We start from the raw sequence: 21,599 nt of genomic DNA, 5'->3' as shown, positions 1-21,599 counted from the left end.
ACTGCACTTTCACTAGTTATCGGTTACAGGTCAGTCATCACTGGCTTTAGCCCTTTCCATCCTCATAGCTGCTAACGTTTTGCCGTATGGAAAGCTGAATGAAATGAACCATTGTGTTGCCTGCCATTACTTCATCTGTCTGCTTGATAGCTGGACAGCAAGGCTTCTGTATTACAGAAGCAGCATTAGCCATCTTGCACCCAAGCTCCAATACCATGATTCTCAATACATCCTGTTCCTGCCTGAATCCTGATACTTTTTATGAAAGACTGCATTGTCATTCGGCATCAAATGATCCTTTTATTCTAATAAAGCACCTTGTATCTGTAGATCTCCAAGCACTTTACAAAGGGGAAAATGGAGGCTTGGCCAGGGTATGTGACTTATCCAAGATCAGAGTCATTGGTGGAGCTGGGAATAGCACCTGCTCTTATCACTGGACAATGCTGCATAGATATTAAACCAATGGTAACAGGAGGAAAGACTATGCAAACAGCCAGTACATGAGAGACATAGTTCTAATACTATGATGATGAATGTGCCAAATAAGGGGGGCAGGGACAGAAAGAGGGGGAGAGAATCAGAGGGTCCCTTTTCTGACCTTTTTCTTTTCTGGAGATGTGTGGTTACTCTTGGTGTTCTCTCCTTCCACCTCCCGGTCACAGGTGAGCGGATCACGTCCAGGATCTGACTTCTGTCCACTCCCAGAATCCTGTTCAAAGGGCTTCCACCCCATCAGGTTGACTCCAGCTGCACACCACAACTAAATGATCAAAGCAGAAATCTAAAGAGACTAAGAACTATTTGGGGACCAGAACCTTACTCAGTTCAAGTACCCCTGCAGAGCATTCCATGCACATACCCAACACCTACAAAAATTTAGGTTGATTTCTACCAGAAACCACAGTCAATTTAGGGGAGAAAGGAAAGAGGAAATCTGAAGCCACTGCATTTCCAAAGAGACAATTTAGCAAATATGATTAGCAGATATTAAAAGAGAAAGAAAATAAACTCTGTGTGTGACCTAAAATCAAGCTGGTGAAAGGTCCACAGCATTGCAGTGAAAAGGGTCCCAAGACTCTCCTAGGTGGAGAAGCAGAATCTTTTCTTCACACGTCAATAACCAGAACAGGCAGTACTAACAGAGTCCACAACTGGAAACAGGGCTGTTAGGGCATGACTCTGCAGTATGCATGCAGACAAAAAACGGATTTGTCTTCGATTTGGGTTAAGCATGCATAACAAATGTAGGATTGGGCCCTGAAAAGCAGGTTTCCTGCAAGTTTGAAGTGACTTGCATCTTCTCCTGTGCTAGAAACTACCTAATCCACTGTAAGCCACATTGTTTTTATGAGAATGTTGGGGATGGAATCCTATTCCCAAACACTGGGACAATCAACAATCTCTGGGGAAAAACAGACCAAACAGAAGCATCCCCATAGGTCAGGCTATGCTGAGAATCTCAGACCACAAACAGCCAGCAATGTAAGAATTCTTTTACCATTTAATATCCAACTGCAGTCTGAAAATCAACTCTGAATATGAGAGACAAGGTGGGGGAGGGAATACCTGTACCCCGATATAACACAGTCCTGGGAACCAAAAAAGCTTACCGTCTTATAGGTGAGACCATGTTATAGCAGGGTAGGAAGAGGAACCTCTCCCCGCCCCAGCTCACCTCTGCTCCGCCTCGTCCCACGAGCACGCCGCTGCTCCGCTTCTCCTCCCTCCCAGGCCTGCCACACCAATCAGCTGATTCGCAGCAAGCCTTGGAGGGAGGGAGGGAGGAAGGGGGGAGAAGCGGAGTGGCAATGGTGCGGTCAGGGGAGGAGGCGGAGGGGAAGTGAGCTGGGGTGGGGAGCAGTTCCTCTGCCCCCTGCCCCCCACCCCTCGGTTACTTGCTGCGGCCCTCCCTGCGCCCCCCGCCCCAGCTCACCTCCACTCCGCCTACGTCCCTGAGCGCGCCGCTGCCGCTCTGCTTCTCCTCCCGTTTCTCCCTCCCTCCCAGGCTTGCTGCGAATCAGCTGATTGGCGCGGCAAGCCTGGAAGGGAGGAGAAGCGGAGAGGTGGCATGCTCGTGGGAGGAGGCGGAGGCGAGCTGGGCAAGTAAGGGGGGGGTGCAGAGGAACCGCTTGCAGTAACATGAATTCGGATATAACGAGGTAAAGCAGCTCCGCTCCCCAGAGCACTGCTTTACCGAGTTATATGCAAATTCGCGTTATATTGGACCGCATTGTATCGGGGTAGAGGTGTATCTTTTACTGGACCAACATCTGCTGGTGACAGAGACAAGCTTTTGAGCTCCACAGAGCTCTTCTTCAAGTTTGGGAAAGATACTCAGAGTGTCATAGATTCAGGCCTGGCATAAGCAGACAATTCCAGAGAAGTCTATTGAGTTACAAACACCAAAGCTAAATTTGGTTCAGATTGGCGATTTCTAATCAGTGATGGAGGTTAAAGAAATATGTTCATAGCTGCCTTCAACTGCTCTTGCTGATTTTTTTATATCGGTTTACTGTACAGTGCTCTAAGGCTTCTTTGTAAGGGGAGCTTTATAAACTCAGGTGGTTGCTGATCCTGTGTAAGTCATGCATAAAAACAAGCAAAGAACCTAGGAAAGAACCACAGTAATGTCTCCTGGCAACCAAAATTTGCTGTGAAATATAGCCTTAGAAACAGATGTACTGTTGTCCTATATGCATTAGAAATAAGCCATTCCAAAGGCAAAGCAGGAGTAGAAGTCTTCAGATTTAACAGAAACTTTGAACAATTGGTCCATGTCAAAAATTTCAAACAACCTAAAAATTGCACCAGTAATTAATTTGACCATAATTCATACCCGGGGACGTGCACCACTCACAGTCACAATGGTATGCAAAACAGTCTATAGCTGAATATTTACCTTCATGGTGGGGTCCTTCTCCACTAGAGGGCGACAGTACACAGGCACAGGGACATTTTTCATGCGGGTGTCTTCCTGGCCACCATTGGGACTCAGCTGTGGAGGAAGAGGAGACAGAGAAAGACAGTACAAGAGTGTGATATGATTATAAGCCAGCTATAACAATAGACCTATAGCCATGAAGGTGTAACAAAAAACTTTAGCCTTAAAAAAACCTTGCAGTTACTCACTGCCAATGCCTGCGTATGCTTCATCGTACACCTTGTATGGAATGAAGCCTCAAATGGCCTGGAACCAGTATACCTGTGAGACCACCTCTCTCACCAGGATACACTGCCAGAGTTATAGTGTCACACTAACAGCATTCCAATGCAAGAGGGCCAGGGGCTCACTGTATCTGGTAGTGAGTGAGTTACAGCTGGCATGACTAGTTAAGTGTACTCCAACTCACTAAGGTCATAAATTGTACCCAAAAAGTGTCATGTAAGCTATCAATAGAAATCACTGATCATTAATATTACTGTTTGGTGTAAGTACGGAACACCAGTAGGAGCACTGCCAGCAGATCGAGGGACGTGATCATTCCCCTCTGTTCAGCATTGGTGAGGCCTCATCTGGAGTACTGTGTCCAGTTTTGGGCCCCACACTACAAGAAGGATGTGGAAAAATTGGAAGAGTCTGGCGGAGGGCAACAAAAATGATTAGGGGGCTGGAGCACATGACTTATAAGGAGAGGCTGAGGGAACTGGGATTATTTATTCTGCAGAAGAGAAGAATGAGGGGGGATTTGATAGCTGCTTTCAACTACCTGAAAGGGGGTTCCAAGGAGGATGGATCTAGACTGTTCTCAGTGGTACCAGATGACAGAACAAGGAGTAATGGTCTCAAGTTGCAGTGGGGGAGGTTTAGATTGGATATTAGGAAAAACTTTTTCACTAGGAGGGTGGTGAAGCACTGGAATGGGTTACCTAGGGACGTGGTGGATTCTCCTTCCTTAGAGGTTTTTAAGGTCAGGCTTAACAAAGCCCTGGCTGGGATGATTTAGTTGGGGATTGGTCCTGCTTTAAGCAGGGGTTGGACTAGATGATCTCCTGAGGTCCCTTCCAACCCTGATATACTATGATTCTATGAACACAAACTCAAAATTACAAACATATTGGAAATTATGTGTCCTGCCAGGCAGGGCTAAAGTTATTCCACTCTAGACAAAGGGAGATGCCTTCTAGGTGGCTGAATGACATTCAATGTACATTAAGAGATAATGGGAATGCAAACAACATAGAAGATAAACAGGACCATCAAGACAGCAGGGGGAGGAGATTGCAGGAAACAGAATAATTTGCATTGTACCAAACACTGCGGGAGGGGAGGGAAGAAAAAAGCATGGAGCTTCCTCCACCACCAGACTCCATGTTGCCTTCCTAATAGCTTAATGAACTTTACTTTGGTGGGTAACCTTCAGAAAAATTCACTAGGCTATAAAAAAAAGGGGGAAAGAACCCACAGTTATTTTTCACCTGAGACGACTAAGGAATTGAGTACTTTGAACTTTGTGGGAGATCTTGACCAGAGGAGTGGTCAGCCATCTTGCTGGAAGGTAGATTGGTAAGAATAAAGGCCTGAATAAAGGCTGCAGATTGTTTTATTAAGCCTTAGCCATTAGATGGCATTTTTCACTGGCATTTTCTTGCAACCATTTCTAACTATACCCTTTATACTTGAACTCACTTAAAATCCAATCTTGTATTGTTAATAAACTTGTTTTACTTTTAATCTAACCCAACCCACTGCTGTGTTTGAATTAAAGTGAACGTGAACTCTAGTTAATGTGGCAAGCTGTTGGATATTGTATCTTTAAAGGAACAAACAAACCTTAAATCTCTCTGAATGGTCCAAGAGAGGGCTGGACATTGCAGAGCACATGGTTTTGGAAAAGTTTGGAATTGTGTTGGGGTCATCTTGCCAGGTGTAACCGGAGCATGGCTGCTGGAATCACAGAAACTCAGTGCAGGCTTGTCCGCTGGCTAGAAACATCCAGACAAGAGCACCGCAGAGCAGAGCCTTTTGAAGCACTTAAGAGTTACAGGGCAAGCAATGACAACACCTCACTGGTCTAGATTGCCCCCCAGAATGTGACATTTGGTCAGCACAGACACTACTGGTATATTCCCCCTTGATTTAACAAGAGCAGGTGGCTGACAGAGCATTCTGTAAGGGTCCCAGGACACTGGAATGCCCTCCCACCCAGCTCCAAAGCAGCCTGGGGATTTGTCAACTTTCAGGGCACATTGCAGCGCCCATTTCCATCACCTGACCTTTGATGAGAGGTAGGTGGGTTGCAGTGTAGGCCAACATATTGGGTGATGGTATTTGATCTTGCTGCTGGGCAGACCAGAGAGCTGACTGGGTTTGTAATTTTAAATAATTGGCAGAGTGCTCAGAGCCTGTGTATGGACTAAATTGAAAAAAATAAAGTAAATAAAAATAAGAATAAGAATGGGCTCTGGTGGAGGAAGACTTATTGCTGCTTCCAGATGGAGTTCTTTCAGAAACTTCCATGCAAGAGAACTTCCCCTCCAATGACTGCAGAGGGCATATAGAAAGGATGAATTTGACCCAAGCCCACCAGACAGACCGCATGTGTCTACAGTATCTTTAATTCAAATGCTGTACCAATAAAAAGTATATTTACCAATAGGGGGAGTTAGGTTTCTACTGGTTTCATTTGGGATTGTAATCACCTGTTCTTCCCCCTCAGCCTTGCAGCAAATGGTTCCTACCTGCTTGTACTTGGCAGGAAGGCTCCACCCACAGGCCTGTAATCGACCGTCATCATTCCGCACATGCTCTCGGACCTGGCGGTACTGCTCGCGCTTCTGTTCGCGACGTGTGGATGACGTACAGTCACTGAGGAGAGAAGCAACAGTGTTACTTCTCAATCTATGGTTAAAAACAGAGGCAGAGGGTCAAGAAAGCATTGCCATGGAAGGCAGAAGACAAACAGTCAGAGGTCAAAGAATACAAAGCAGGAAATAAAAGAGTGTCTTTGACAAGGAGAAAAGGAGGAGCAGGAAACAAGAGAGATAAAAGTCCTGTTGTGAGGTGGACCCAGGGAAGCCCTAATCTCTAGCTCCCTTCCAACTCACCCATTGTGGTAAGACAGGTCCTTGGGAACACACCCAGAACCCTTCAGAGATGGAGAATCAGCTTTCTTGGGGACAAACATTCATGGGAGACCCTAAGATTATCAGCTTAGGTTCCTTTGCATTTTACTGACCCCATGACCTCAGTTGGAAGATATTCCTTCTTTCTTTCCAATCAACTGTTTAATCTTTTCCACGTCTTAAAACCCTCTCTGTTGGCTTGCTGAGAAGGTGAGCAGCTCCTTTGAAACTGCAGAACAAGTGGCCAGCAAGTAGAGGGTGCAAAGCAAGGCCGGATTTCCAATTAGGCACAGTAGGCACATGCCTAGGAGCGCCTAAAAGTCAAAAGTGGGTTAAAAGTTAAAAAATGTAATACATACAGCTCCCCTGTGGGCAGCCAGGCTCCTGGCACGGGTTGGTGGCTGCCCCGCCTGTGGGGCTGGAGCAGGGTGAGCGTCTGAGTCAGGCCGCCTGGGCGAGCTGAGCCGCAGGCGGGCGGGGCAGCTGCTGCAGGTGCTGGGAGCGTCCCAGTCCCTTCCCAATCTCGGCCGCCGCACTACCTCTACCCAGTGCCAGGAAGGGAAAGGGAGGGAGGTGGCTAGTGCCCCATTCACTTGCACAGGCAGAGCCGTGGGGAGAGGTACAGTCCCCCCCATGTGCCTCACCTGGGATGGGTGGGCTGCTCCCCACCTCAGGCTGGGAGCACCATGCATACTGGTGGATCTCATGCCTTCCTGGAGAGGCTGTGTTTATATTTTTTTTTTGTTTCATTTCTTATGGAAAACACAAAGGGCAGCTGTAGGCAGGGGGGGCATTGAAGATGCTGTGCCTAAGGGTGCGTGAGGTGTAAATCTGGCCTTGGGTGCAGAAGTGACATGTCTTCATCTCCAGTTCAGAAACCAAGAACATCACCTCCATGATGCTCCCAGTCTCACCTGATGTGAGGAATCAGGTTGTGGCGGTCACCAGAGTGGATAAAAATCAACGATTAAAAAAAATAAAAATAAAAAAAATCAGATCTAAAGATCGTTTTAATTAAGATACATTATAGCTCAAAGATATCTCATCATGGAATAGGGATTATAAATTCTAATTCTATAGTATGAGACAATATATTCATGTAATGTTTAAGAAAAGTTTTGTAAATGAGTTCCGAGAGTTCATGGATTAGGGACCCAATCTTATCGGATTCCAGGGGCTTCTGTTTAGACTATTTAGGTTAATCTTTCTATCTACCCAATTGGATTTAGTGCTCAGTCTAGAAGATACCATCGGAGATGCTTAGTTTTGCAGTTCTCAAATTGTGGATTTGTGTCTCCAGAGAGAACATGCTTGTTAACAGCAAAAATGTTTTAAATAAATAAATAAATACTACATTGAGGTGAGAAATAACAAACCTCAACCCTACTGTCCCTCTGCAAATTTGTGTACACAGAGTCAATCCCTTGCCCCTCTGTAAAAGTGCAAAGTTTCAAAAAGTTCAATGAATAGAAGATTGGGGGCGGAATAGATCTGGACAAGGAGAAGTCTGGAGATAAATGTGAGAAGGGAGGGACAGGCAGTAGAAACACAAGTGAAACTGTTTGAGCAGCATATTCCAGAAACCTTGAGGTCTTTCTGAGTGTAGCCTTCATTGATTTGAAATCTACCATACCATTCTCTCACTAGAAAGGAAAACCTATGATGGCAGCAGGCTATAAAAGAGATCCAGTTTGGGAATATTTTAATTAAATAATCAAATTCCCCTCTACTTGGGGGTAAGACAGGCATGCGTACAAAATGCAAACAGTGCAACAAAGAAATGCAAGGCCTGTTTGCCTGAAAGAAACAACATCATGAAAAGCGTTCCTTCTCAGGAGGAAGCTGTGTTGAAGATGATGAAAGGAACATGTCTGAACATGCAGGATCTTCAGGTTGGTAAACTTTTTTATTTCATACTTCTTCCTTAAGAGCTGCCTGTCTTCCTTCTGGGCTATTTTTGAATTCTCATGTTTGAGCAAAAAATATAGTTGTTACTCTATGGTACTATGATTTTAGATGCAGTTGTGATAAAAAATAAATAGCTGAAATAGGCAGATTTTCCTTTTACAATTTCACCTTTAAAGTAGTACTGAGTGTCAGTGAATGCAATGAATAATACTAAAGGAGCAGTACGGTAATAATAATTAACTAACTGCATTGACTTATTTGGTCTCAAGATTATCCACCTTCAAGATCACCATCATTTTCTATAGTTTCAGAGTTATCTGCCAATGATAGTGTTTCAGTCACATCATGTATGTCACATAGCCACAGTATATCACCTGCAGCAAAAAAACCAAAAACCTCCATCATCCAGAAACAACCATAGATAAGTTTGTGATAAGAACCAGCAGATTACAAAAAGAGTTAATTGATTAAAAATTGCCCAGTTTGTTAATGCTACAAACTCTCCTTTCCATATCATGGAGCAGGTCCTCAAGGAATCAATCCTGAAGCACTTACACGAGAGGAAAGTGATCAGGAACAGTCAGCATGGATTCACCAAGGGAAGGTCATGCATGACTAATCTAATCGCCTTCTATGATGAGATTACCGGTTCTGTGGATGAAGGGAATGCAGTGGATGTATTGTTTCTTGACTTTAGCAAAGCTTTTGACACGGTCTCCCACAGTATTCTTGTCAGCAAGTTAAAGTAGTACGGGCTGGATGAATGCACTATAAGGTGGGTAGAAAGTTGGCTAGATTGTCGGGCTCAACGGGTAGTGATCAATGGCTCCATGTCTAGATGGCAGCCAGTATCAAGTGGAGTGCCCCAGGGGTTGGTCCTGGGGCCGGTTTTGTTCAGTATCTTCATAAATGATCTGGAGGATGGTGTGGATTGCACTCTCAGCAAATTTGCGGATGATACTAAACTGGGAGGAGTGGTAGATACGCTGGAGGGCAGGGATAGGATACAGAGGGACCTAGACAAATTGGAGGATTGGGCCAAAAGAAATCTGATGAGGTGCAACAAGTATAAGTTCAGGGTCCTGCACTTAGGACGGAAGAATCCAATGCACCGCTACAGACTAGGGACTGAATGGCTAGGCAGCAATTCTGCGGAAAAGGACCTAGGGGTGACAGTGGACGAGAAGCTGGATATGAGTCAACAGTGTGCCCTTGTTGCCAAGAAGGCCAATGGCATTTTGGGATGTATAAGTAGGGGCATAGCCAGCAGATCAAGGGACGTGATCGTTCCCCTATATTCGACATTGGTGAGGCCTCATCTGGAGTACTGTGTCCAGTTTTGGGCCCCACACTACAAGAAGGATGTGGAAAAATTGGAGAGAGTCCAGCGAAGGGCAACAAAAATGATTAGGGGTCTGGAACACATGACTTATGAGGAGAGGCTGAGGGAACTGGGATTGTTTAGTCTGCAGAAGAGAAGAATGAGGGGAGATTTGATAGCTGCTTTCAACTACCTGAGAGGTGGTTCCAAAGAGAATGGTTCTAGACTATTCTCAGTGGTAGAAGATGACAGGACAAGGAGTAATGGTCTCAAGTTGCAGTGGGGGAGGTTTAGATTGGATATTAGGAAAAACTTTTTCACTAGGAGGGTGGTGAAACACTGGAATGCGTTACCTAGGGAGGTGGTAGAATCTCCTTCCTTAGAAGTTTTTAAGGTCAGGCGTGACAAAGCCCTGGCTGGGATGATTTAATTGGGGATTGGTCCTGCTTTCATAGAATCATAGAATATCAGGGTTCGAAGGGACCTCAGCGCTTTGAGCAGGGGGTTGGACTAGATGACCTCCTGAGGTCCCTTCCAACCCTGATATTCTATGATATGATTGAGAATCCACACTTCATTAACATGGTTCAGTCAGGATACAGTCCTCCCAACAGAGCAGATGTCGCAGGCCAATTGCTGGTTAAAGTGTATGAAAGAGAAACTGAGTAGTGTGCAAAAGGTCTAGAGGGTAAGATTGTTAACCTGAGTCTTGATGGGTGGAGCAATGTCCACAATGATCCTGTTATATGTGCTTGTGTGACAACAGAAGAAGGGAATGTCTTCCTTACAGAAACAGGTACACCAGGAAATGCACACACAGCAGAATACTTACAAGACGTAGCAGTAAAAGCTATAACAAACTGAAAAAAAAATCAAATGTCTAGTACACAGCTTGGTCACAGACAATGCTGCAAATGAATCCAAGATGAGAAGAAATTATTTAGAAGACAGTGAAGAGAGTCCAAAGCTAATAACACACGGTTGCAGTGCTCATTTGATGCACCTCCTAGCCAAAGACTTCAGTGTCCCAGAAATAAAGGCTAATGTTGTTGAAATGGCAAAGTACTTCTGTAACAACCACTTTGCAGCAGCTGCTCTGAAAAAAGTGGGAGGAACCAAGCTAACTCTCCCACAAGGCGTGCGATGGAACTCAGCAGTGGACTGTTTTGAGCACTATATCAGGAATTGGCCTAATCTGATGACAGTTTGTGAACAAAATCGTGAAAAAATAGATGGCACTGTCACAGCCAAAGTTCTCAACATGGGGCTTAAGAGAAATGTTGAACACATGCTGAGTGCCCTGAAGCCTATTTCTGTAGCCTTGAAGAAAATGCAGGGAAACATCTGTTTTATTGATGACGCTGCTGAAATTTGGAAGGAACTGAGTGAGATCTTAAAAAGAGAAATATGCAATGACAGAGTTAAATTACAAGCATTAAAAAAACGAATCGGACAAGCACTATCTCCAGCTCATTTTCTTGCAAATATTCTCAATATTCGGTAATGGGGTCAAACCTTAACTGCTGAAGAAGAGGAGTTGGCTATGACATGGACATCCAGCAATCATCCCTTCATAATGCCAATTATAATAAACTTCAGAGCTAAGGGTGAACCCATTCAAGAAATATATGTTTGCTGATGATGTTTAAAGAAAGTCACACCAGTGAACTGGTGGAAATCACTTAAGCACTTGGATTCAGAGACTGTTGAAGTGATAATCTCACTTTTAACAGCAGTAGCTTCTTCTGCCGGTGTAAAAAAGAATATTTTCTTCCTTTGGACTAGTCATTCCAAATTGAGAAATCATTTGGGACCTGAAATAGCAGGAAAGCTTGTTTTTCTTTTCCAGATTATGAACAAACAGGAAAATGAAGGTGAAGACGACTGAGTTAGCTGGAGAAGCCAATATTTTAAGTTTCTCATGTTGACCTGACTGACACAGTCGATTTAATTTTTTTTAAAATATTTCATTTAACTATTTTAGTTAAAAATAACGTGAACAAAAACAAACCTGATTTAAAAAAAACTTGAATGTTTAAATAAAAAATTAATGTTTGTTTTGTTAAAATATTATATGTTTGCTGTTCTGGATTTTTTTCTTCAATACATAACGTTGTTGTTTTAGTTAAATAAAACAATTTAAATGTCTGTCTGGTAATGGTCTCCTCCTAATACAGCATGGCAAAAAAATCCTCCAAATATTAATGATTAACCTGTTGAATTGGAGATAGTTTATCTCCCAATCACTTCATCAATATCTGCTTCAATTACTTTTGGTAAATGAAATAACCAAACAATCATTCCTTTTCTGATATAGCTGTAAAACTAATCTGAAAAGTTTTCAAAATAAATCACTTAAAAATGTAAAGTGTGTACCTTCTAAAAATGAAACCTACATTCATCTCTGAGTTGTGAAGAATTTATATTAAGGTTATAACAACCAACAAGAATGCACTTTTATGTAGAAATCCATGATTAAATCAAGTCTTCCTGACTAATGATTTAAATCATGATTTAAATCAATTTGATTTAAATCAAATCCATGCTGGCGGTCACCCTCTCATATGGGTCTCCCCTGAGACAGCACATCACACTGTTTACTGAAGCCCAAATTGTGATCTTAATCACACAGATGTAAATCTGGGAAATTCCATTGACTCCAGTGGAGTAACTCCTGATTTACACTGGCATAACAGGGCAAAATTTGGTCTTTGGCTATATTTTACTAATAATAGAGGCTTTTTGAACATCAGTCTCAACTCTCAATGGGCTGTTTTTATCATTCCAATGTACAAACAAAAGCAGCAAAAGAACACTCTGGACAGCATGAAACTAACAGGAATCTATAACATAGCAAAGGGGTTCTGTAGCGGGGTGGACACCCTGCTCGGGCCCAGAGGGGTTTAAAACAGCCCTGAGAGAGGACTGTTGCAGAAGAAAGGCAACGGGGCTGATTGGGGAAGCAGCCTCAGCTGGGGGCCACGCCCCAGTCAGGGCCCAGCTGGCTCTAATAAAGGCTGTGAGCCAGAGATCCAGAGAGCACTCTCTCTCTAGCTCTGAGAGGGAGGGACCTGACTGCAGAGACTGGAATAGTTTGGAGCAGGGCTGGGGAAAGGCCAAGGGAGCCAGGGAGCTCTGGCCTAGCAAAGCCCCCGGCTGTAGGCCTGGGAAGGCCTATCAGGTACGGGTGTTGCAGGGGCAGCCACGGGTAGGCAGAGGCAGCAGGTCCAAACCCAGCCTTGCCTGTAATGAGTGGCTCATACTGCAGTCTGCCCTAGGGCGTGGGGGCTAGCTGGTGACTGGCAGGAGCCTATGACTGAGGTGAGGTAGGGATAGTGGGTGGGGGGTTCCTCTGGGAGGGGGAGACCCAGAACTGTGGGGTACTGCCAGGGGGCAGCACCCAGTGAAAGGGGCACCGGGGTCCTGGGAGGGACACAGGAGCCAGCAGCAAGGCGAGACACTGGCCTGAAGAGGGTGCTCTGGAGGCTGGAACGCTAATTCCCTGAGACAACCAGCAGGAGGTGCTGCCGGTGAGTCTGAGCCCCGTGATAGGTTCTGAAACATCATTGCACCACTAACCCCATTCTGACAACTAAGTCGGTATATGACCTCGGGGGGTAGGGGATGCACAGCATGAGCCCTGCCATCATGGATGTGGGGAGAGGGGGCTGTTGCCCGAGCCCCGCCATCCCAGGTGAGGGTGAAACTTGGGCTTCAGCTTCAGCCCCAGGTTCCAACAAGTCTAATGTTGGACCTGGCGATCCTATTAAAATGGGGTCATGACCTACTCTGCAGTCCACAATATGAGAACCCACACTTCATTAACATGGTTCAGTCATTAAGACCAGGATACAGTCCACCCAACAGAGCAGATGTCGCAGGCCAATTGCTGGATAAAGTGTATGAAAGAGAAATTGAACAGTGTGCAAAAGGTCTAGAGCTTCACAGTCTAGAGAGAACCTCTTCCATTCCTGATCCAGTGCCCTTCCAACAACTCCCTTGCAAAGCTGCATAGGGAACAGCATTCTACTGTCACATAATCCAAACTCCTTCCACAAAACACAACTCCTCAAAAACTAAAAGCTGAAAATCACAGACCACATGCAATATAAACAAAGAATTAAAAGTCCACTGTAGCAGAGGCACAAAGGGGGAGGGGGCAATTCTGCAGCAGCAACAGCTGAGTGGCCCTCTTCCAGCACTGTAAGTGTTAAAATCAAATACTGTAGCCTGGGCAGTGCTGCTGAGAAAGCACCCAGGAGTCTACAGTTGAGCCCTGGAGGGGACAGAGGAAAGAGGCTGCTGGTGGAGTCCTCAGTATCTCTACCAAAGCCCTTCTTCATCCTCCCACATAGCCAGTGCAGCCAATGGTGTTCAGGACTTGATCCAGAGCTGGTGGGCAACTGAATCACAGCAGGGTCACTTTGCTCCTGGCTCATCTAGATGAAATCTCATCATGGCCTACGGAGCACAAGATAAAACCAAAAACACATTTGGGAAGATAGAGCACATACTGCTAATCTGCTGAGCCTGCCCCAGGGAGAAGTGAGGGGTGAAAGGTCAGGTGGATATACACAAGAGCCTGGCGAGATTCCACAGCTAAGTACAGAATTAAACACTGTCCTTAACAGGTAACACAGGCAGGGGATCCATCTTCTTCATTAAACTGATTAATGTACCATTTAAGCCACAGTCCTCTGAGAAAAAGCCCATTTTAAAACAATTTGGTTGCCACTTGGCTGATCTGCAGAGGGATCTGGCTTTGCTCATAGCAGGTGACTCACTCTTCAGGGAAGAATTCGAGGGTGCGGCTGCCAGAAGAGATCTGGCACATGGTATGGCTGCGGCGTTGACTGAACCCAGCTGCTGTTGGAGACTTATAGTGGATGTTCATCGATGGGTAGTTCCTCTTCGCAGGCGGGGGACTGGAGGAAGAGCTGAACAGGCGACTAAAGCTGGGAATGGAGAGAAGCCAACAAATAAGGAATGAGAAGAGCAGAAGGACAATCTGCAACACAGATTCAAGATATGGAAGAAACAAGCACAAGAACAGGAGTCCTGAAAATCCTTCCATGGAATTGCCCAGGTTTGAGTGCAGTGATCCTTAGCACTACAGATGGGTTTGTGTCTGTGTTTGTTTTCACCAGTGGAGGCTACCCTGTTCTGAATCAGTTATATTATGATTACTGTCCCTTGCTGTAAACTGATTGTGAGTACATGTGTGAGAGTCCATTACACCTCTCCAGTCCCAGTTGTAAGTCATCTCCACAGGATTTGTAAAACAAAAGCCATATGTAGTTTAGATTTGATTTCCATTTTACCTGGACCAATGAGGTTTTTGGGGTATAGTGGTTCAGATAACAGCTTACATTTTTGGCTCATCTCTACTTCGATTCTGCTTCTCGTGCTATCAGGCTGGTGCCTAAAATAGTAACAGCAACACTATCCTCTTTTAAGTCTTCACAGACCATCCAGTAACTTACAATTGCCAAATAGTGGACTTCTTCTTCTCCTGGACAGATGGGTGCTCCCGGGAAGCTCTGAGGACAAATGTTTCAGACAACCATTAATTTCAGCATCATACTAAGGAGATGTTTCCCTTTTTACCCAGCTTCAGGGCAGCTGGTTGGCTCCAGGGGCAAAGAGGGGAGGAGGCAGACTTGGAGTCCCCCATTCAAGAATTTCTTCTGGCAACATGATTCAAAGGATGACATGAACAAAAGGAGCTGAGGTACAGCCATCTTGAGTAATGAAAGGAGACTGGAGTAGATTGTGTCTCCATGTGTGTATGATGTGGAAACAAATGCTGTCAATTTAAAGTGGTATCAGTGGTATCAGCTCAAATCACTACCAGGGCCACAGTCAGCCCCTGGTAACTGGGGGCTCAGATATTATTTTTCATTTTTAGCTGCAGTCACAGAGATTCATTAAATTAGGGAAAAAAGAACAGGAGGACTTGTGCACCTTAGAGACTAACAAATTTTTTGAGCATAAGCTTTCGTGGGCTACAGCCCACTTCATTGGATGCATGCAGTGGAAAATACAGTAGGACGATTTTATATACACAGAGAACATGAAACAATGGGTGTTACCATACACACTGTAATGAGAGTGATCAGGTAAGGTGAGCTATTACCAGCAGGAGAGAAAAAAAACCTTTTGTAGTGAAAATCAAGATGGGCCATTTCCAGCAGTTGACAAGAACGTGCGAGGAACAGTGTGTGTGTGTGGGGGGAATAGTTTTACTTTGTGTAATGTCACATCCACTCCCAGTCTGTATTCAAGCCTTATGTAATGGTGTCCAGTTTGCAAATTAATTCCAATTCAGCAGTCTCTCGTTGAAGTCTGTTTTTGAAGTATTTTTGTTGTAATATTGCGACTTCTACGTCTGTAATCGAGTGACCAGAGAGATTGAAGTGTTCTCCAACTGGTTTTTGAATGTTATAATTCTTGACGTCTGATTTGTGTCTATTTATTCTTTTACGTAGAGACTGTCTGGTTTGGCCAATGTACATGGCAGACGGGCACTGCTGGCACATGATGGCATATATCACATTGGTAGATGCGCAGGTGAACGAGCCTCTGATGGTGTGGCTGATGTGATTAGGCCCTGTGATGGTGTCCCCTGAATAGATATGTGGACACAGATGGCAATGGGCTTTGTTGCAAGGATAGGTTCCTGGGTTAGTGTTTTTGTTGTGTGGTGTGTGGTTGCTGGTGAGTAAGCAACCACACACCACAGGTTGGGGGGCTGTCTACAAGCAGGTTGGGGGGCTGTCTACAAGCAAGGACTGGCCTGTCTCCCAGGATCTGTGAGAGTGATGGGTCATCCTTCAGGATAAGTTGTAGATCCTTGATGATGAGCTGGAGAGGTTTTAGTTGGGGGCTGAAGGTGATGGCTAGTGGCGTTCTGTTGGGCTTGTCCCATAGTAGGTGACTTCTGGGTACTCTTCTGGCTCTGTTAGTCTGTTTCTTCACTTCAGCAGGTGGGTACTGTATTTGTAAGAACGCTTGATAGAGATCTTGTAGGTGTTTGTCTCTGTCTGAGGGGTTGGTGCAAATGCGGTTGTATCGTAGAGCTTGGCTGTAGACAATGGATCGTGTGGTGTGGTCTGGATGAAAACTGGAGGCATGTAGACAGAGACAAACACCTACAAGATCTCTATCAAGCATTCTTACAACTACAATACCCACCTGCTGAAGTGAAGAAACAGATTGACAGAGCCAGAAGAGTACCCAGAAGTCACCTACTATGGGACAAGCCCAACAAAGAAAGTAAAAGAACGCCACTAGCCGTCACCTTCAGCCCCCAACTAAAACCTCTCCAGTGCATCATCAAGGATCTACAACCTATCCTGAGGGACGACCCATCACTCTCACCGATATTGGGAGACAGGCCAGTCCTTGCTTACAGACAGCCCCCTAACCTGAAGCAAATACTCACCAGCAACCACACACCACACAACAAAAACACTAACCCAGGAACCCATCCTTGCAACAAAGCTTGTTGCCAACTGTGTCCACATATCTATTCAGGGGACACCATCACAGGGCCTAATCACATCAGCCACTATCAGAGGCTCGTTCACCTGCGCATCTACCAATGTGATATATGCCATCATGTGCCAGCAATGCCCCTCTGTCATGTACATTGGCCAAACCGGACAGTCTCTACATAAAAGAATAAATGGACACAAATCAGACATCAAGAATTATAAAATTCAAAAACCAGTTGGAGAACACTTCAATCTCTCTGGTCACTCGATTACAGACCTAAAAGTCGCAATATTACAACAAAATAACTTCAAAAACAGACTCCCACGAGAGACTGCTGAATTGGAATTAATTTGCAAACTGGACACCATTACATTAGGCTTGAATAAAGACTGGGAGTGGATGTGTCATTACACAAAGTAAAATTATTTCCCCATGTTTATCCCCCCCCCCGCCCCACTGTTCCTCACACGTTCTTGTCAACTGCTGGGAATGGCCCATCTTGATTATCACTACAAAAGGCTTTATTTCTCTCCTGCTGGTAATAGCTCACCTTAACTGATCACTCTCGTTATAGTGTGTATGGTAACACCCACTGTTTCATGTTCCCTGTGTATATAAAATAGTTCTACTGTATTTTCCACTGCATGCATCCGATGAAGTCGGCTGTAGCCCACAAAAGCTTATGCTCAAATAAATCTGTTAGTCTCTAAGATGCCACAAGTACTCCTGTTCTTTTTGTGGATAGAGACTAACACGGCTGCTACTCTGAAACCATTAGGGGCCATCTTTACTCCTCATTTCCCATGTTATAAGGCACATACAGGGAACTCTGCAAGATTCACCTTAGCCAGCAGGACCAATCTTAAACAAAACCACTCAGGGCCTCCATGTATCTTTGACAACTCATACACTCATTCTCAGCCCCAGCCCCAGCTACAGGAACCAAAAGAGCAGGTTTTAAGCATCAGAGACCTCACTATGTTCTGAGAACCTTCAGCAATTCACAACCTAATTTCTTTATTTGGGCCCCACAAATTGTAAGGTCCGACCTATAAGCCAAATATGTGACCAGATTGTGCCCCAACCCTCTTGTACAGGAACTCCCAGCCTCACCTGATCATCTCTGTCCATCTGACTGCTTCCTGTAGCTCCATTAGCCTCTCTTTGTACTGGTTGCGCTCCATCAGGACACGGGCCATCTCTACACGGGTAAAGCGGCGGCGCTGGGCTATGGGAATGTTGTCCTGCAGGGGGGAGGAGCACTGCTTCAGCCAACAAGAAATGGAAGGGGGTTGAGGTTAGTAAAGAGGAAGTTAGGAGATGAAAGACATAATTGTCGGCTGTCTGCCTATCTTGTTTAATGTTTCCCCTCCCACTTGAGGCTCTAACTGTAGCCAAATGGCTCCAGCAGCAGTTTGGGGACAAAAAGCAGGGAGCACCATGTAACAGCATTTGTTCATAATGGAGGGGGAAGAGATGGGAGGCATCCTGCTCATTTTCACTAAGAAGAGAAAATGGTGGGGTAGGGGGAACTGCTGCTACAGATCACCAAGGAAAATGCTTTCCCTGGTCACCTGGCATGACTGCACTCACCTGCTCTCTCTCTGAGTCTGGCTGATTCTCTGGGGAGGATGCCAAGGAGGCACTTCCTCCCACTAACCACTGTGCAGCATGGGGAAAAGGACATGGTCAAAATTCCCATGTGCAGTAATTCCCCAGCTAACCAGTGCTAAAGGCTAAAGGTTAGGATGGGGCACAACAAGCATTTTGGGTTAGAAGGTATACTCAGCTACCAGGACCAGGAAGGAAAAGCCATTTGTAAGGGGAGGACAGAATGTTGCTCATGATTCACTAGACACAGACCTGGGAGAGACATGGGCACATAGTCTCTGCACTCAAAGAGCTCCCTAGCACTAGGCTTTTACAGACTGAAATAAACTAAGTGGTTCAACCCTCAAAATCTAAAATTCCAATGTTCTTAGTGGTTACCTGTGAAGTTAGAAAAATTAGTCACTGGAAATGCAAGGCGCATGCAATTATGACATTTGAAAAACAAAAGAATTTCTGTATGGCTCAGCAGAATTTCCTGCCATATGGAGATTGTTCAGGTAAGATGTTCAGCAAGTCCCAAGCGCAGGGCTCAAGCTGGTTAGTTCCTCTCTGCCAACTCCCAATAAGAAAAGGTTACTGACTGTAACTGGTTCTTCAAGATGTGATGCAGACGTGTATTCCTCTTACACCCAGCACACCAAAGCCAGAGCCTTTTGCCTAGTAGTACCCGTAGAGGAGTGGCACTCACGGCTGTGACTCCTGCCCTGGCTATATGAGGCATTACTGCCCTGACCTCCCTTAATTCCTTCACACTGAAATCCCAGGAGAGGAGACTCCAATGCAGAGGGGACGGAGGATGGGTCATGGAATTCGTGTCTGCATCACACCTTGAAGCAGCACAATTACAGTAAGTAACCATTTTTTCTTCGACTAGATGCAGACATGTATTCTGCTTAGGGTGACTCACAAGCAGTACCCCAATCTGGAGCCGGGCTCCGAGTCTACTGAAATAAAGATCACAGGATCACTCTTCTGAGGCCTGTGCTTGCTCTGAAAGAAGAAGAGGAAATAGCACAGTGGTTCATAAATGCATGTACGGATGACCATGTGGTGGCCCTGCAAATGTCCAGTATGGAAATGTCACTGGGGAACACTATTGATGTTGCCTGTGCTCTCCTGGATGAGCCATATCCGCTGAGGAGGTGCAGCTGAAGTTCTCTCACACGCAGCCCTGATACAGGATTTTATTCATCTAGAGATGGTCTTTGCAGAGACTGCTTGCCCCTTCTTGAGGTCTGCATATGACACAAGCAGGCGAGGCGAAACACAACACTGTTTAGTTCTGTCTAGATAAAAGGCTAGACATTTCCATATTCTGGAGGTCAGGCACACTACCTGATTCAGATGAAACAGAGACCACCTTGGATAAAAACTTTGGCTGTGGTCACAGCGTTACCTTATCCTTGGAGGATGAAGTGTTGCCATGGCATTGGAAAAAACTGACTTCCCTTGAATCGGGGGATGGAACGTTGATATTGCTGCCAAGTGCACTCTCAGTGAACTGAGGGCAGGCCCAATTTCTGCAAAGGTAACAGGTACTCCAAAATGTCCTGGATGGAAGTCTCCGCCAGATGGGTCCCGTAAGCCAAGGACCCCACCAAGAACCACTTCCATTTAGCTAAGTAGGTCGTCCTACTGGAGATTTCCTACTGTTGAGTAGGACTTGTTGGACAGCATCCAAGCACTGTTTTTCCTCTTAATTTAGCCATGACGTGCAGGGAGCTGATCGCAGGATGGAGGGTGCGGCTGTGTTTCTGAGCAAGCCGGTCGGGATGGAGAGGAAGGTGGTATGGGAGGTTGAATTGACAGAGCAAGGAGATCTGAGAACCAGCACTGCCTCAGCCATGCTGGAGCAATGAGGATGAGCTTGGCCCAAATTGCTTTGAGCTTGAGGATGACCTGAGGAATAACCGGAATAGGTGGAAAGCAAACAGAAGAGTCAATCACCAGCTGCAGTGGAAAATGTTGGAAGGAGCCTGGGTGGAGGCCCCGTCGAGAGCAGAATAGCCAACACTTCCTGTTTTTCCTCGTCAAAAAATGGTTGATCCTGGGGATACCCCATGTTGCAAAGACAGCCCAGAGACTACTCTCCTTCAGAGACCACTCATAGCTCAGGGAGAAAACCCTGCTGAGATGGTCCATTAAGACGATTATGCTCCCCTGGCAAATGGGTTGCTACTGGAGTGATGTCTCCTTCAAGGCAAAATTGCCACAGGTTGATCGCCTCCAGGCAGAGTAACCTGGAATATGCCCCCCACCCTCGCTTGTTCACATAGTACATTGCGGTGGTATTGTCAGGGAGTATGTGAACCAGTGTGTGTCTGATGTGATCTCAGAAGGTACAATATGCATTGTGGATGGCCCAAAGTTCCAACACATTGATATGGAGTGAGGTTTCCTGTTCCAACCACAGGCCCTGCACCCTCAATGAGTCCAGATATGTCCCCCAACCCAGAAGGGAGGTGTCAGTAACAACAGACTTGGTCGGGGAGGGCCTCATGAAGGGAACTTCTTGGAACACGTTGCAAGTGTACTTCCACCAGTGCAAGAAATCCAGGACTGCTGGAGGAAGGTGAAGCAACCTGTCTAGAGAATGTAAGGCAGGACAGTAGACCATCCTGAGCAACATCTGAAGAAGGCAAAGGCACAACCTGGTGAACTGGACCACTTGCATGCAAGCGGACATATGGCCCAATAGGCTCAGACATACGTGGACTATTATGGAAGGCTGATATTGCACACTGAGGCAGAGCCGTTGAATTGCCTCGGTTGGCAAGAACGCCCTCATCCTCATGGAATCTAACAGGGCCCCGATGAACTCGATTTTTTGAGTGGGAGCCAAGGTTGACTTTGCAGTGTTTTAAAATGAGTCCCAGATGGTTGAGCAAACCCAACGTGGTGTCAATGTGGGCAAGAACCTCCTCTCTGGAGCTTCCTTTCAGCAACCAGTCATCAAGGTATGGTAACTCCCTTCCTCCTGAGATATGCCATGACCAACACCATGCATTTGGTAAAGACTCAGGGGCCAGAAGAGAGCCTGAATGGGAGAACCGTATAGTGAAAGTGGCATTTTTCTATCACAAAACGCAGAAACTTCCTGTGGTTCAGTAGAATTCCCACATGAAAGTAAGTGCCCTGAAGGTCCAGAGCAGTGAACCAGTTATTCTGAGACCATGCAGGAGAATAGCCAATAGAA

General features: G+C 45.5%; 1 protein-coding gene across 32 annotated transcripts in view; it reads right to left on the bottom strand.

Moving 5' to 3' along the window:
- The window catches only part of MAPK8IP3 (mitogen-activated protein kinase 8 interacting protein 3), a 154,665-nt gene that overhangs the window by 22,135 nt on the left and 110,931 nt on the right, over window positions 1–21,599 (bottom strand). For 12 of the 32 annotated variants that reach the window (XM_073362974.1, XM_073362986.1, XM_073362982.1 and 9 more), the window contains 7 exons: window positions 17,906–18,057; window positions 14,779–14,835; window positions 14,080–14,250; window positions 5,683–5,842; window positions 4,775–4,888; window positions 2,903–2,998; window positions 602–763 (listed from right to left, as the gene is read on the bottom strand). In XM_073362974.1, coding sequence (XP_073219075.1) covers window positions 602–763; window positions 2,903–2,998; window positions 4,775–4,888; window positions 5,683–5,842; window positions 14,080–14,250; window positions 14,779–14,835; window positions 17,906–18,057 — 912 coding nt within the window. The remainder of the gene's footprint in view (window positions 1–601; window positions 764–2,902; window positions 2,999–4,774; window positions 4,889–5,682; window positions 5,843–14,079; window positions 14,251–14,778; window positions 14,836–17,905; window positions 18,058–21,599) is intronic. The other 20 variants (XM_073362998.1, XM_073362995.1, XM_073362996.1 and 17 more) reach the window with 7 other exon arrangements.

The sequence above is a fragment of the Lepidochelys kempii genome, chromosome 10, assembly GCF_965140265.1.
Source record: "Lepidochelys kempii isolate rLepKem1 chromosome 10, rLepKem1.hap2, whole genome shotgun sequence".
NCBI lineage: Eukaryota > Metazoa > Chordata > Testudines > Cheloniidae > Lepidochelys > Lepidochelys kempii.
The sequence above is the reverse complement of the archived record's forward strand: the minus strand, read 5'-3'. Positions and strand labels throughout refer to the sequence as shown.